The sequence below is a fragment of the Megalobrama amblycephala genome, linkage group LG11, assembly GCF_018812025.1.
Source record: "Megalobrama amblycephala isolate DHTTF-2021 linkage group LG11, ASM1881202v1, whole genome shotgun sequence".
Classification (NCBI taxonomy): domain Eukaryota; kingdom Metazoa; phylum Chordata; class Actinopteri; order Cypriniformes; family Xenocyprididae; genus Megalobrama; species Megalobrama amblycephala.
Genome location: NC_063054.1, coordinates 12,917,313 through 12,934,878, shown reverse-complemented (window position 1 = coordinate 12,934,878; position 17,566 = coordinate 12,917,313). Strand labels below are relative to the sequence as shown.

At 36.9% G+C, this 17,566-nt stretch overlaps 1 protein-coding gene across 9 annotated transcripts in view; it reads right to left on the bottom strand.

Annotated features, from left to right (window-relative positions):
* The window catches only part of myo6a (myosin VIa), a 71,545-nt gene that overhangs the window by 22,411 nt on the left and 31,568 nt on the right, over positions 1-17,566 (bottom strand). For 5 of the 9 annotated variants that reach the window (XM_048206185.1, XM_048206189.1, XM_048206188.1 and 2 more), the window contains exons 3-19: positions 16,913-16,982; positions 16,750-16,823; positions 15,441-15,570; positions 14,438-14,543; positions 14,208-14,263; positions 13,990-14,087; positions 13,611-13,775; positions 12,024-12,104; positions 11,273-11,281; positions 7,877-8,057; positions 6,470-6,614; positions 6,095-6,252; positions 4,923-5,014; positions 3,053-3,125; positions 2,785-2,912; positions 2,605-2,700; positions 1,433-1,603 (exon numbers count right to left, since the gene is read on the bottom strand). In XM_048206185.1, the coding sequence (XP_048062142.1) occupies positions 1,433-1,603; positions 2,605-2,700; positions 2,785-2,912; positions 3,053-3,125; positions 4,923-5,014; positions 6,095-6,252; positions 6,470-6,614; positions 7,877-8,057; positions 11,273-11,281; positions 12,024-12,104; positions 13,611-13,775; positions 13,990-14,087; positions 14,208-14,263; positions 14,438-14,543; positions 15,441-15,570; positions 16,750-16,823; positions 16,913-16,982 (1,833 nt within the window). The remainder of the gene's footprint in view (positions 1-1,432; positions 1,604-2,604; positions 2,701-2,784; positions 2,913-3,052; positions 3,126-4,922; positions 5,015-6,094; positions 6,253-6,469; positions 6,615-7,876; positions 8,058-11,272; positions 11,282-12,023; positions 12,105-13,610; positions 13,776-13,989; positions 14,088-14,207; positions 14,264-14,437; positions 14,544-15,440; positions 15,571-16,749; positions 16,824-16,912; positions 16,983-17,566) is intronic. The other 4 variants (XM_048206186.1, XM_048206190.1, XM_048206194.1 and 1 more) reach the window with 1 other exon arrangement.

The following is a 17,566-nucleotide window of genomic DNA, read 5'->3' as shown; positions in this document are numbered from 1 at the left end:
TTAAAGAAAGAAAATGTTTAAGTAAGATTATTGTGCAAATACTTGTAAAATCTGAATTTGTTAAATAATGTTCTAGTCTTTCCTTCCTGTAACAGGTTGTCCCAGAGAGAAGCCACAAGAGTTTACTCTCAATTAAATGTCAGAGACAGTATACTGTGTAATTGAAATACCAATAACATCCACTTAAAAAAGATTGGATGCATAAAACAGGACTTATGTTGAAATTTCTTCGCTTTTCTACTTCCAGCTGCTCATTCAAAAATTGTGCTGGTATTGGTGAGTGGAAAAAGTAATTTAATGCTTTAGAATATAGGAGAATGTTTCAGAATGGCTTGCTTCCCACAAATGAAAAGTTATCTAAAGAGAAATTATCAGATGTTAATATTTTTCAAGAAGACAATGCTCCTGCTCAAATTGCAGACAACCAAGAAGTGGCTTGAGAAGTCCATCAGACTCATGTTTTGGCCTAGTCATAGTCCAGATTTGAACCCTAGTGAATATTTGTTCTCACATTAAACTCAAAGGAACTGGGAGACATTTTTCAATTACTTGTGAACTGTATGAAGTCATTAACACTGAGTGGAACAACACTGACTCTTCTTCTTGTAAAAAGTTTGTCTGCAAGTTGGGGAAAGCTATTCCATGATAAGTTATTTTATCTACAGTATTTGTGCAATTCTTGCTCATTTCCTGGCCAGTGATTTGTGATTAAAATGGTTAGGACTATTAAAAGACTAGGCTTGGCCAATTTTTTTTTGCCCAGGAATATAAATAAAATTATTTTAATTTGCATATGTCATGCTTGTAATATTTTTTATCCGTTAGACTATTTTCTGTTTAACTTTAAATCTCTGCTTGTTCTGAATTTTTACAGAATGTAGGGCTGGGCGATATATCGCATGCGATTGTCACGCGCATTTCGTCAGTAAAGCCGGTTCCCCGATTACCGCTAAATCGCCATCACCTGCTTTCAAATGGAGCAGCATTTAATAGACAGAAGCGTAGATCACTGACAAGCTACGCAATATCGCGCTCATTATCGCAGATGAATACCTTCGATAATGAACGTGATATTGCGTAGCTTGTCAGTGAACTACGGTTCTGTCTATTAAATGCCGCTCCATTTGAAAGCAGGTGATGGCGATTTAGCGGTAATCAGGGAACCGGCTTTACTGACGAAATTACATTCATGATCAGCCTGACAGTCGTGTAGCGTGCTCCCAGCTTAAGCCGTATCACGATTACTGCTATTCTGTCACCATATTTAAGAGTTCTGAATTGACATGAAGACAATTGTTATACCATTTAAGACTTTTTATGACCTTAAATTTGATCAAACTTAATTTAACTTTTTTATGTCCAGTGGAAACCCTGTACATGTGTTAATTTTTTCCTTCAAACAGCTGTCAAACTAAATGATTTTGAGACTGACCTTGAATTTGTTTCCTACACTGATGAAGCTCAGTTTGCCAGCCTTCTGCTTGGTGTCTTTGGAGTGGTTGGAGTTCTCGAAGAGCTCTCCGATGAATTTATCCTTCGACTCGCTCACCAGACATGCCAATGACATGTGAAGAGCGTCGTTATTCTTCTCCACAAACTGAGTCTGAAAGAGAGAGGAAAAAAAGGTCTGTATCACATAGGACTTTATATACTGTTCTAGGTTCTCGCTTTTCACTTTCATTTATCACGAGAACATTTTACAAGACAAGATATTTGTCAGGATCTGTTGCGCAGCAAATCCTCTGCCATCGTCTCGTCAGTCATCTAATCACTCCATATTCTTTGCACGTGACAAGTGTAGTTTTTGTTTCAAGTCCACATTTTAATTTATTTTTTATACATTTTAATATCAGCTTTAGTAGTGAAAGAGGAATCAGAATATTAATTGAGTTATTTACATCTAAAACATTTTTAGTCTTTTTACACATATCTTTTCATTCCTCCATTAGTTTAAACTGACTCTTACATTTAAAATGAATTTGTGCGTCATGTGTTTGTAAGAGCAAAAACAGATTCAGTGTAATTATTTCCCTTTAGAAGTGAAAAAAAAAAAAAAAGTAGCTAAACTGGTTTAACTCATTTAATTGAGACATTAGCAAAAATTGAGGGAAAATTGATAAATCCTTGATAAGGGAAATTTGTGTATTTTGACTGAAGCAGAACTAGCAATTTGTGAATGACTTACACTTTTAAGTTCACCTTTGAAACATATAGATTAAAACAAGTTAGAAAAACAGTGTGAAAAATATTAAATACAATAAAATATGTAAAATAATTAGATTTTTCCCAAAAATGGAATGACCAGTGTGTGTATGTGTGTACTGGTTTGGCTATTCTTGTGAGGGCCGAATGTACACTTATATAGAGAAAAATTATAACAACTGACTAGTGAGGACATTTTACTGGACCTCACTTGTTAAAAAGACTTATAAATCAGCTAAAACATCCAAATCTAGTGTTTTGCATGTTTCTGTGATGGGTAGGTTTAGGGTTATGGGGTTGGGTTAGGCCACAGAAAATATCATTAACCTAATATAAAATCAATGGAAGTCTATGCGAATTCCACACCAATATAGTAAAACAAACGTGCGTGTGTGTGTGTACCGTTTCATAGCAGACTGCTCCAGCAAAGTGTCTTATGATGAAGCCCTCATCGTCTCTGACGTTCCTGTGCACTGCCAGCTTGGACTTCCTGGGAACCTGTGAGATGAATGATTTGACAACTAAGGCCACTAAAATAAGAGTGAGATGCTGAAATGAGGGCTATTGTGAAGAGTGACTTACGGTCAAGCGGAAATGGTCCTTGTGTTTGCTGTGGACAGTCTCAGTAAAGTGCTGGTCACTGGGTTGAGGTAGCCGGTTCTCTTCATCCAAGATATCCAAGATGCCAACTAACTTCGACTCCACCAAGTCTGAACAGAAGAACATACAATGGCTAAGACACAATCAAGCACATTTATGCTGCCAAAAGTTTCAGCCTTCTGCTTTCTAAAAAGGCAGAAGAGTGCAAACATAATATGTGTAGAGTAGATTCATGTTTAATGAGACAGACCTATACAGTCCTGATTATCCACGTAATGGACTTCATTGACTCCCAGACCTTCTTTCTGATACAGTTCCTGCTCCTGTTAACCAAACACAAAACAGCAGACATAATATCAGTCCAGCTCATGCTTTATAATGGCTAATTTTAACTCTACTCAGCCTTAACAATGTCATATTGCTCAGTTTTGAATGATTTGGTAAAAACCTGCTAAACAGTTTATTTACAGGAAAATGCATTTGACCACAAAAACATGTAAAACACACATAATCATGCGTAAAAGAAAAAGCAAAGACAAAAATGAATGAATGATTGAATAAAACTTTTTCTGTTTTACACTGGTTAACAACTGCATAAAATGGCATTGCTGTTCTGTTCTCAAATTCTGTTGAATTTGTTTCTGTATTGCACTGGTGTTGTTTTGTTTAATTTGCAACATTAACAGTATAAGTGAATTGTTGATTCCTATTTGTAGAATTCCATCACTTACTTTGTTGTAGTACATAAATGTATTTTGAAAATGCTGCATGTGAATTTAAGTATTTTCTATTTCATTAAATTTTGAAATGTAATTTATTCCTGTGATCAAAGCTGAATTTTCAGCATTATTACTCATCTTTAGTGTCACATGATTCTTCAGAAATCATTCTAAATCTAATTTGCTGCTCAAGAATAATTTCTTCTTATCAATTTTGAAAACAGTTGTGCTGCTTCATATTTATATTTAACCTTTATTAACCTTCGTATTCAACTTTTATTTTAAATAAAAATTAGAAATTTTGCAACATTTAAAGGTGGACTATGTAGTTTTTCCATCCGCTAGGGGGCGCCTATTCAAAACAAAGGCGTAGCTTGATGCCGTCAAGTTTGAGCCCGGAATCTTGGGACATGTGGTCTTCACCTCACAGACGGTGGAAATAAATTGGGATAAGACTCGGGCAGAAATCATGTTCATGGATGCGATTGTTAACTTTACTGTAGTATGAAGCAGAGCAGGACCGAGTGTTGTGGGAGCTGAACGAGGCCGCTGGAGCGATTGCGCAACACGCCTCACAAGCAGCAGAACTTTTATTATGCCACAGTCGCCGGCGCTGCTTCCGCTTTTCCGGTCATGAGTATGAGGTAACGCAGCTCTGTTTATCATATTAGATACATTTGAGTATGTTGAAAATTATGTTATAACATTACTCTGCGCGTTCACTCTATGGCTGCTGTGAGACACACTGCAGTAAGCTAAATTGATTTTAGAATATCATATTAAATGCTGGTTGGCTTGTGTTGATAAATGGCATGCAATTAATTTTAAAACATATGATGGAGAAAATGCTGTATTACTGTTACTAAACTTAAAGCTGCATCTGATTATGCTATGTTAGCTACTTCACAAAAAAGTGTTTTTCTCTGAGGCATGGTAAAGCATGGTACTCGCAAAAAAAAAAAATCAAGAAAATTAGATTTAAACAAGACTAAATGTGTTGAGCTATATAACAATAGTTTTCTCACGATTTACAAATAGTTGGAAACATTTGGGATATTGTAAGTACTCAACTGAACAAAATATATAACACTGGCCTAGTGGTTTTTGGATATTTTACTGCAAAAATGTTATATATTGCAGCTTTAAATGTCTTTACTGTCACTTTTGATCAGTTTAATATGTTCTTGATAATAAGTATTAATTTCTTTAAAAAATATTTAAAAAAAAACAGTTTTGAATTAGTGAATGCAATATCATATCAAAGAAAATGTAATAGCTAGATAATTGACAGTAGCTTTAATATGTACAAAAACATATCTTATGAAAATACATGGCTGTAAATTGTGAATGGATGAGGCTGTTGTAAATTAGCTGTGTCTGTATATCAGCTGAATCACTCACCTCTTTGAGAATGCGCTCATTAAAGAACTGCTGCAGTTTCTCATTACAGTAGTTGATGCAGAACTGCTCAAAACTGTTGTGCTCAAAATACTCTGAGGAAAAGGAAGAGAACATTTATGCTTGGTAATATAAGTAGCCATTTCCGAGGAGTCGGGGTTTGGTTGGTTAGCTTCAACAGGTATATTTTGATATTAGGAAAGCTAACTTATAAATGGCAAATATTTTATTATATTTCAGATGTTGTGCCAGTGACGTTTTGTTGTAGCGATCTTAACAGCATGAAATAGACTTTGAATAATCAGTCACATGGCATTAAAGGATTAGTTCACTTTCAAATGAAAATTAGCCCAAGCTTTACTCACCCTCAAGCCATCCTAGGTGTATATGACTTTCTTCTTTCTGATGAACACAATCGGAAATATATGAATAAATATCCTCACACATCTGAGCTTTATAATTGCAGTAAGCGGGATCAACGAGTATGAGCTGAAGAAAGTGCCTCCATCCACATCCATCATAAACATACTCCACACGGCTCCCGCCTTCTGAAGAGAAGTGATGCATTTTTGTAAAAAAAATATATCCATATTTAAGAAGTTATGAAGTAAAATATCTGGCTTCCGCCAGACCCCCTTCTGTATTCAAATTACGGAAAAAAAACGGAACATCAGTTACATTTTTCCGTAAGTTGAATAGGGAAGGCATAGGATGTAGGGTAAGCTTTTTGACCTACAAGAGTTTTACACTTTCTTCGTAAGTAGAATACGGACGGCGGCCTGGCGGAAGCATATGTTACTTCATAACTTGGAACTATGGATTTTTTTTTTTTACACAAATGCACCACTTCACTTCAGAAGGCCTTTATTAACCCCCCCTGGAGCCAGGTTGAGTACACGTTTATAATGGATGGATGTGGATGGATGCACTTTCTTCAGCTCATACTGGTTGACCCGCTCACTGCCATAATAAAGCTCGGATGCGTCAGGATATTTATTAACATTTCTCCGATTGTGTTCATCAGAAAGAAGAAATCATATACACCTAGTATGGCTTGAGGGTGAGTAAAGCCTGGAGTAATTTTCAGTTGAAAGTGAACTAAACCTTTAATGGCTCAGGTGACTCAAATAAAATTGTGTGCAACAGAGTATCCTTGAGCAAAGATGGTATTTTACCAAAGCCAGCGATGTCCAGCACACCAATGAAGTGAGCAGATGAGTCAAAGGGGAAGCACTGGTTGATCCTGGTAACCACATGATCAAAGAGACGGCTGTAGATGGCTTTAGCCAGAGCGTCACGTGCACTACTGGCCTGCTCCACCTTTAGAGGAACCCTGGAGAAGATAAGAAGGTGAAAAGTAGCACCATCTGATACATTACACACAATTAAACCGAACTTTTTATTTCACACTAGATATTTTGGCTAATCAAGGAAAGCACTCAATACCACTAATATCTCTGGTTAGGGATTGTTGTGGCTACGATTGGTTACCTATTGAATTCCAAGCATCTCGGTTAAATTTTTCATTAGAAGGCATGAGCAGCACTTACTTGATGGCTGTGCCTTTAACGCCCCCTGCAGAGGTGAGCATGACTCTAGTGGTCAGACTGACCCGCAGATCTTCCTCATCCAGACCCAACAGCTCCGCACAGAACCCTAACGACTGGCCGCATGTCTTCTTTAAGACACAGCCCCCTGAAACACACATGAACACCAGTGAGAAACCAACCCAATACTAGAGCATGGTTGAGACTGCTCAGCGCAGTACACTGGAACATTACCTAGTAGTTTTTCTTCGTTTTTATCAAGATCTGCTTTATAATTGAAGAACAGATAATGTGACCTGATGTTTATTCCGAGGGAACGGTTATGCTATATTTGTCAAATATGTAAAAGAAATGAACTGATTTTCTTCATTTTTTTAAACAGATCTCAACCTACCTCACACACATTTGTTTTCAGTTATGGTGGAGACTTCTGTTGTTTTTATAGTAGGTTACACAGGAACAATAAACCCTATAGAAACCTTTAAGTATTATAATAAATTAAGACAGCAACACATTATTTAGTATCTTTATTAACCTGCTGTCATTGTGGGCTTTGTTGAGATGTCCACACAATGTAGATCATTTCAGGTTTTATTATCATTGTGGTGACAATGATATCCAAACCAGTGTTATTTTAGTATTATGTACAGTATATACAATTATAGTATTTATTAATATTTTGAATTAGCTTTTATTTTTATGTTTAGTTTTCCATTTAATTTTAAATTTAAGAATTTTTTTTGTTTAGTTTTAGTAATTTTAGTACTTTAACTTATTATTTATTTGCCAAGGCAACATTTCTAATTTTTTTTTTTTAAACTAATATTTATATTTTTATTTTAGCTTTATTTCAAGTATCTCAAAATCTCAATTTTGTAATAGTTTTAGTTTTATTTAGAAGTAACAACTACTAATCCACACCAGACTCAAATTGAATTTTCTGTCAGAAACAGCAAGTCAAAATGAAAGCATTTCTTTTAAATGCAAAATAAACTCATAGCAACGTAATCTGTCTAACTGGTAAGTAACAAGCCAATTTTACTGAAAACTTAACAGCTGGATACAAATTATAAACCCTACATGTTTGTAGATATTGCTATATTCTGGATTATTTTCACTGTCAGCAGCTTTCAATGAATAAACACAAAGTTAGCTGGGTGGTTGGTGTTTTGATGTCATGCCAGCTTCCTTTTTTTATTTTAATGGTGAGTAAACAAGTTAAAATACTATTAAAGAGCAAGATAAATGGAAAAAAACTAAGGTTTTTAAATTTAGCTTTAGACAAAAACTCTTAAGATAGATTCACTGTTTGACTTGTTAAAAATTTGCTTCTAAAGTGTTTGCTGAGTCACAAACAGTGTATGTGTAATAACTGTATATATTCAGGAGTTACACTAGCTCTCGTTTTACCTGAGGTGCTTCCAGCCTCCTCAAAATCAATGTTTCCAAGGTGCAAAACCCCAGCCACCACCCTAAACAGGTTCAACTTCTCTGTGTCATCCAGACCGATCTTCTTCATGGCCACACACATTCTGTTAAAGTCGGCATGGTCGTCCAGCAGAGGGTCTTTCAGACCGCCGGCCTTCAGATGCTGAGGAATAATTCTCAAGTTAGACTCATCTGAGACAACAGCATGTTGTCAGAACAGAAACACCTGAGCTTATCCAGGAGCACAATTGCTCATAAAACTCAGCACAGCAACTAGGATCAATTTATTTAAACATTTTGTTACTCTATACTACATAACCAAAAGTACATGGGCAGCAGAACACCAACTCTATATATAAACATTTAAATATATCCACAAAGCTACATTGTGAAACTCATGACTGTCATAGTCTCCATGTCATTGCCCTCAGGTTGTCTACTAGGATAAAATTGCTTACATGCAGTGGTTCGGTCCATCTAATGTAACTGCAGACAACCAAATTGCATTAAAGTTTACTGTATTGTAATGCTTGCTTATTGCTTTGAGGTCTTGTCGCATGTAGTCATATTTACTGTTGTTCGGCAAAATTTGCAGGCAAAGTTGAGTCATTTTAATACCGTAGGAATCAACGCAATCTGGAGTTTTACGTGAAAGTGGAAAGAGTTCCTATGGAGATGTTCAAGTTGGTCGTCATGTAAATTTGCCATGTTGACCAACAGAAAGCTGCTTGGTTTGAAAGTGACTTCTGTGTGAGCTGTGCTTGATGCATCACTACACTATTGACAATGGACCATTTCGCCTGTGAAATTTTGCTAAATGTGACCATACCTTCAGTCTCCTACTTGGTTTGAAATGTCCTGGGATACTGTGCATTTTGAAAATGCTTTTGAAATGTCTTTTGTAATTTTGTTTTGTTTTATTTTTTAGACTCCTCAAACACATAAAAGCTCAAATATGCAGTATTCTAGTGACTTCAGAGTGAAGAGTGGTTTGTAAAGCCACAGGGGTTGAGGAACTGCGTTCATGACATTAGCCGTTTCCATTCAACTATTTTTATGAAAATTTTGGGATATCGTACCGAATAAATCCCTCAAACTGCAACAACAAACTCTCATGACTTTGCCTCAACAGTGAATGTGATTGGATAACCAGTGGACCAATTGCATCGCACAGCATCTCAAGTGTTGGTTTGGTCGTTCTGAACTGCCTGAGTCAAAGTCTCATCAGAATGATTTGGTTTAATTCCCTCCCAGAAGCGTCTCACATGATTGCGTTCCCAAACACCAGCATCTGAACGCAACAGAACATGACAGCGTTTATGGTTTCATCTGTGCGCCCTGAGACACAAGGAGGAAATGATGGAGGAAAAAAAAGCCACAGTTTCTTTCCTCGATTGCATCAACAACCATTTTTATTACAGATATTTTATGCCAATTTCACAGGAAGTGACAGTTTTGTTCTCTTGAACACATGGGATTGAAATGCTGCTTTATTTGCAAATGTTTTATGCAAAATTCTAATTAAATTTGCAACTTTGGATGGAAGTACAGCTATTTATAGAAAAGGTAAAGCCAAAATAAATATACAATCATAAAAATAAATACATTTTAAAGGAAAATATAACTCTAGTCTAATCTTGTCTAATCGTGTAAAAAAGCAGGTTTGTTGTCAACATTTTCACAAGTCAATTTTATGTGCCCATCCACTGACTGAAGTGTAAATGTTAAATTCATGACCCTGGTGACGTCCACATATCTGAACATGAATAAAAATCCATGCTGCAGAATATGGATTTAATTGTATTAAAGGTGCAGTGTGTAATTTTTAACAGTGCACACCCCTCCCTTTTCGAGAAGCTACGGTGGCCGTCTGGCCGACATGTCGTCGTCTGAGAGAGAGAGCAGTGAGTAGCTTGTGTGAAGCAATGAGGTTTCTTCTTACTTCTAACAAAGAACAGTCTCCGTTTCTAATAAACCAGACAACTACTACTACTACTTCTTCATGAATTTTCAACGTAGTGACGATGCAAGTTGCCTCTAAAACATGAACAATTTAGAAGAACAACATAATGTCTAAACGCACTCTGTAGAGTGTTTGTCCATTTAGGACTGCTGTAGAAACATGCTGGCGCATAATGGTGACTTGACATGGAGGGGGGACCTGCGGTGTATGAGATAGAAATGGCTCATTCTAAAGTACTAAAAACATAATGGTTCAATATGTAAGGTCTTTATGTATCACTGAAAACATAGTTATGTATATTATATTACATTACTGTCAATAGATCCTCCCAAATGTTACGCATTGCACCCTTAATTTCTTGAATTATCCAGGCGCAGCAGTAGAATTTTGGTGATTCTGTGGTTTGATCATCATAAACTGCAGTCTCTGTGGATGTTGTCTTTCAGAGGGTGTGGATCGTGACTGTAGCGGGTCGTGACTCTCACCAGGTGTGAAACATTCAGTGAATAGCAGCAGGTAAACTCTAGAACTACTATCATGAATTTTACAAAATTCCCAACCTCCCATGACAATCACAAGGCTGACTATAACTGTGTGTGGATATTTTTAAATGACATCAATTTTGACTGCCCCAGATGCCTGTTAATACTGAGCTGAAACTATCAATAAAACGATAAGTTGCTGGCATTATGGATTTTTGTCTTCTGTTCAAAAACATGTGAAATTGAAAGGTTCACAAATGCAGCTGATAAAGAAATGTGTCCTTACTGAGAAGAGCACATACACTGCAAATATACTGTGTCACAGTATACCACTAATACCATTAACCTGAATTCATGTGGTGGATCTTAAAAGTGCATCAGACTTGCATCCTGCTGTTATACTATTACTATTTTGTGTCAAATAATAAACATGAATATTAAGAGAAGAATATCCCGTTACCTTAAGGAAAGCCAAAACAGGAGAGAATTGGCAGTTTAGCTCCCAAGAAATGAAAGTAACTTTCCATTTTTACAAGATCTGGGTCAAACATATTTCACTTTTTTTTTTTTTGAGCTTTTATGTGTAACGTCATGGCAAGAACATGTTATAAAATTAGATATAATGCATAAGGTTAATATGTAACCAGTGTAACCTGGATTTTTTTTTTAAGAAAAGGATGGAAAAGGAATTCAAAATGAAGTTGAAGTTGAAGTTGAACTCAGAATATTCCTTCAAGTTTGTTTCCTTGTTCTTTAGTTAACGATGAGACATCGATTAAAATAAGTAAGCCCACATTCCATATGGTACAAAAGTCCACAATATAGTTATCTTTGTCCTGTAAGAAATACATTGGACCCAGGTCATGTATTTATATCACAAATGGAAGAAGAAAACCAAAGTCCCAATAAGTGCACAACAACACACATATTCACCTTCCCATCCTTTGATGTATCATGGACACACAAACAGACACACAACCATAGACAATGATTATTAGTACAGTGATTAGATTAGTATGAACACAATCATGCATAAATTATAAACATTTCGATATACAAGGTAATTTGCAAAATGCCTTGCATCTGTGAAATATCAAGCAGTAGATCAGCAACCAAACACAAGTGTAGACGCTCACAAAAGACAAGAGGAATCAGAGCTGAGGTTTATCATGCCTAATCAATCAGAATCACATCCGCAGTGACCCTCTACTGTTCCCTTCATCAAAGACTCTTCTTCTACCCATCACACCAATGACTCTATTGCCCCCTTAATCCAAAACTTTGAAAACAGAATATTTTAAATTACACAACTGTGAATTATTTCCAGTAAATTCAATCAATTTTTCATGTTTGGTGTCGAAATGTGTGAAATTGGTGGAAAAGAATATTTCATTGAAATATACTTCTTTAAATGCAGTATATTCCAGGAACAAAAAGTTTCCATAAATCGTGAAAAATCTAAGTAATTAACTTTTACAATACCTAGTCAGACTGCCTTTCAGATGTATCCAATATATTATACTCCTACCCATCCAAACTAACTAAAAATGTTTCTTTTAATGTTTAAATGTGCAGGAGTGAGGGCAAGCGAGTTCCCCTCAAACAACCTGTAGAGTCGTTCCAAGCCATATTGGTGGCAGTTCTTCTGATTATACAGAGAATTCATTGAAAATAAATGTATTACCTCTGGACTCTTGCGGTTTTGGGGAATCAGCTTGTCTGAATCCTTGGTAGAGAAGTACCTTGTGCATCCTCGACTTAGATACTAGATGGAGAAAAAAAAAAAAATGTATACAAACATGGTTTAGAAACGTGTTCTTTGAAAGAACACCTGGCAAAGAGTCAAGAATTACTATTTAAATAATACAATTTTGAACACTTGCAGATCAACCTGAATATTTCAAATAATACTTTTTGTTATGCTAATATAGCACAAATTAAGAAGAGACATGTCATAATCGGAATGCATATACTGTAAAAATATCTGTTCAGGAAGCCAAATGTGCACACCGATACGCTGATAACTCCTAGAAATCAGCTTATTGAATTAACCTGTTGTCTCGGTTTACATACAAACCAATAACTTGGCAATGGAAACAAACCGCCTTTACAAGACTTTATTAATAAATCAGGTTATTCCCCGGCATTGAGGTCAGAACCTAACAATTTGTATATCTGACTCAGATGGAATACTCTGTTATGTCAGTTGTGATGTTAAAGAAAGCATTAAAAACCCAAGAGTAATCCAAATTGTCAGCAGAAAACTTACTGACTTATATCAAAGTCCCTTTAAATGTTATTCTATAGTCTTTGCTTATATTCTTCCTTATATGAAGTTACAGATGCAGCATTTTGGCTGGAGAAATAGTCGAGAAATAGTCAGAGTTTGCAATATTTCCGTGAAACACTCGCTCAGCACAAAACGTTTTAGACCCCGTTTAAACCTGTATGTAGCGTCGTCCACTTGTGATCCGATCTACCAAAATGCATCTTAAAGGTGCTAAAGAGGATTTTTTCATCGACTAAGGAACCAAAGACTGTTACTGAGTTTTTGAAATGAGTGCATGCGTAAGAACAACCCCCCTCCTTCACAGCTTATTTCGAGGGAACACCTCCCAAAACTCGTGCACGAGTATTGGAACACGAGTGTTTGTTTACCACCGGCATTCGCTGTGTCGTGTTAGTGAATTCATTATGTCGGACTCACCGCAGGTAACTCAAAATCTGCAGTTGTTATTCCTGTCTCCTGACAAAAACATTGCATGCGGCGCCTGTGGAGTGTGGAAAGTTACTGGACCGCGCAGCCGCGCTCGTCTCTCACAAGGAACGCCATGGCAGTGATTGACAAGCCAGAGGGCCAATCAGCGCATGTCTCTCACAAGGAACGTCACGGCAGTGATTGACAAGCCAGAGGGCCAATCCGCGCACATCTCTCACAAGGACCGTCACGGCAGTGATTGACAAGCCAGAGGGCCAATCGTTTACGCGATGATCGCGTAAACGATTGGCTGATGTTTTTAAGGCCCTACCTCATGCACAGATGATGTATATTAATATTATTCCTTTCAGTGCACCTAATAAATAGTCTTTTATCAGTTAGTAAAGACAGTTTCAAGTAATATTGCAAAAATGTATAAAACAAAACATCCTCTTTAGCACCTTTAATACCAGGTATAAACAGGGCCTTACTGGCTATTTTAAAGAAGTCCAAGTGTAATGTAAGTATATTTGTTAGGCTGGAGTGGGTCGGTGAGATGCAGGATTCACACACCCTGAAATAGTCTGGAGAGCTGAGGTGGAACTTCTCCTTGATGTCTTCAGGAGCTCCAGCACACAGCCTGTAGAAAATGTGATAGTTCCTCTCCTCCTGACCCTGCGTGCAGATACGGGACTTCTCCAACAGGTAATGGGACACAAAACCACCTACTACTGCATTCTGGAAAACAAATCAGCACTGCATTCAAAGAAATGTCTAACAAATTCATTTATAAAATCACACATTTGCATCACTATATCAATCAAAAAGACAGTAGCGCATGTTGTTGTGCCAAGCACTCAGTAGACAACAAACTCAGCGATAATCTATGTGCACTGCTATCTAAAAAGCATTACATTCATCTGTTTTAGTGAGACATTTTAACAAGACACACCTTTTCATTAAAGTGAATCTCCACAAATTTCCCAAAGCGACTGCTGTTGTTGTTTCGGACAGTTTTGGCATTTCCAAATGCCTCGAGCAGTGGGTTTGCTGGAATTGAGAGAAAACAGAAAACAGTTGTTTCTTAGTCATATTTTCTGTGACTTACATTAGTTAAAGTATAGTGGAGTACAAATTTAGATTAGTAATGGTCAGGTCATTCAAGCGTACCTTCAACTATTCTTTCATCAATGTCTTGACCTGTACCATAAGATGTAGTTAAGTACCTGTGAGAGGAGAGAGTAACCAATCTCACATTAAATTAAACATATTCACAATTCCTAAATTCATCTCATATCATGTATTAAGTGTAAAAACAAAGGATTAAAGTGTTAAGTAGAAATGCATATCTTCATATTATTCAAACTATTTATAGATATATAAATGAGACCTTTCTATACCTGAGAACAAACTTGGTGTTTTCGGTCTTTCCAGCTCCTGACTCTCCCGACACAATGATGGACTGACTCATCTTCAACACCTTCATGTCACGATAGGCTTTATCCGCTAAACAAAACAAATAAAAGGTATGAGCATATACAGGGAGTATAAATAAATATTAAGTAACATATTTATTCAAGCTAATAGTATACATTTTGTGTACATCACTGACAATCCTTAAAATGCCTCTATTATGCTTTTTATTAGCTTTCATGCAGTGTGTAAAATAGCTGTTTGTAAATTTAAAGCTCTGCAAGTTTTAAAGATCAAAGTGCACAACAAATAACGTTATTGTCTTCTAAAAGAAAGAATCGATTCTGGACTGCTGAAATGAGTCGTCAGTAATTCCAGTCTTACTTCCTATTACAAACCTAATGTAACAAATTTGCACAATGCCAGCCTATGGTTTGCATTGGCTTCCCGCGAACAACGTCTGCTTTGACCCTCAAACACTGTAGTTGTAGCTGAGACTGGAAGAGTTTTGTTCCTGTGTTTTCGACATGGCGAGAAGACGCTGATTTCTATGCTGCCAAAGCAAATTCACTTTGCGCACACCTCAAAAGGATGAGGACTCATGCTGGAATTGATACGGTAAAACCGACACCATAGTTACTGTTCGTATCACTTTGTATCATGTGCTGAGAAAGCCTCCGGAGCTGAAATTCAGATATGGTAATAAGCTTTTTGTTTCCGACACGTGCTGTAAGTGGTCAACCAATCACAACAGACTGTGCCATCTGTACAATCAGAGCAGAGTAGGCTCTCGGAAAGGAGGGGTTTAGAGTGACTGAATCCTTGATCTAACCGCTTCAGACACTGTGAGAAAAGTAATGATGCTGCAATGTATATTATGAGAAAATTAAGTGTTTTTTTGACCTTGGATGCATGTAAACCTATTGTAGAACCTTTAAAATAGCATAATAGGGGCACTTTAATATCACTTCCTTCGCATGAAATGTTTACCAATTGCATAGACGTGAGGTGGCAGAGTGCCCAGCGATCGGCCCCTGTACTGTTTAATGCTCTCTGGGGAATACAGCTTGGGAATCTCACAATATGGATTCACAGCAATCAGGATGTTGGCCACAAATGTCTGGAACACAAAGTAACATGAGCAGCAAGAAAGGAACCAATCAATGCATTTTTATTCTGCAGACAACCATTTTGCAGACAACCAAATACTAATAAGCACTGAAAATTTGTACAATTTGTACAATGATTTTTTTAGGAACTTCAGAAATTAAAAACATTTAATCATAGAAGAAAAGAGTGTATGAACTGCATTTTTAATGTACACTGCTTGATTTTTTTTTTTTAAGTTTTTGAAAGAAGTCTCGGAATTTGTGATTAGTTGAGTCGACTAAAAAATGATGACGTCATTAATAAATAAATAAGGGGCTGTTCACACATAACATGTTATTTTTCATTCCAAAGCACTACTTTTCCATTGTTTTTCTATGTAAACACACTAGACAGACATGTATGACCGTTGCGCTTGTGTCTTGCGACTTTTGCAGTGTCTCGCGCATGACACGGCATTCTAAAAACGCGGCGCTCAAGTTCAAATCAGTTCAACTTAAAAAAAAAAAACGCATCTCGAGACCTTGCAGTTTCCCCATTCCACTGCCGTGAGCCTGAACCTTGAGCTGAGACTCGAACATGGGTTGCCTTGTGCACAGCTATGCCATATGAAGCTGCCCACAAATATTGCTCCTACATAACAGCTTATTTTTATCAGTTCTTTTGTCTTTGTGTCATTATTTTTCATAGATTTCTAAATCAGATAGAAATAAAGTAGCGCAGTAAAGATTACAATTATATGAATGCATTAGTGAGAGCGATTATGAATTAATTCTACCTGGCAGAATCTCTCAACAAATAGTGAAGCTGTGGGTTTTAGTTACTAAGAAATATATGCTAGAACTTTTCAGTTGATTCTGCTCCGTTTCACACACAGTTGAGCATGCATTGCAAGCCATTCAAAGTATACTCTATTGACCACAAGCACAGACAGTGTATGTGCACAACCTAGTGGACCCTTCTATTTCAGTGTTCAATCACAGAAAAATCATGCAGCACGTGTGTGGACACCAGTGGACGAAATTGACTTTACGTGCACATTCCACGAGACGAAGCGGAAAGTGACCAACAGAGCAAGTGAAGCATACTTTAGGCTAAGACATCTTGCCATGTAGAGTGGACATCATGAAGTGCAGGGGACATAAAGAATAGTGTCTTCATGACAAACATTTGCAATAAAGAATATACTTACATAAATCTTATCTTTACTATAGCGCACACGGACATTATTTAGAAGCGTAGCTTCATTCAAGTACATCAATGAGCCTGGAACACACACAGGAAATCATTAGTGAATGGTGTCATTTTATCCAACACATGACTGACATGTCCATCTCGAACTCATTGACACTTACAGTTGTCCTCCACATGTTTGTTGACATCATCTTCAGCAGGGAAGACTTGATTGACAGGAGCTTGAAAGTTCTGGAATACAGAGAAATTAACTTATCATTAATTGTATGGCACGCTAAAATCCCATGAATACTTTTGTAATTCTAATAAGTGCCACACGCTTTCACTTGCACATGCACATACATACAGCTTTAAAGCATTAAAGGTTAATGAACACTTTAATAATCTGGATTCTGCATGTCAGTGAAAAAAAGTGAGCAGTATTTGGAATCATGAAGCTAAGGTGTTGCTAGGGAGTTGTGGAGGGTTGGCAGGGTGTTGCTAGGGAACTCTAGATATGCAGTTGCTAAGATGTTTCCTGAGTCTCATTTTGAAGGATGCATCCTCCGGAGGTCACATTTGTAGGCCACATACAACATAGAGGATGCCTCATTTCACTAAAGTAACCAATTCATTTCAAAGTCATATGAAAATTACAACAATTTATAATAGTTACTTTTCTGAAATAAGACATCTTTGATGACGTATGTGGCCAACAAATGCAACCTCCGGAGGATGCAGCCTTTGAAACGAGACATAGTGTTTGTTACCCTATTAATTTGTGGTGTACAGAGTGTTTTAACTATGCTGTTGATAGGGGGTTCTGGCTGGTTTCT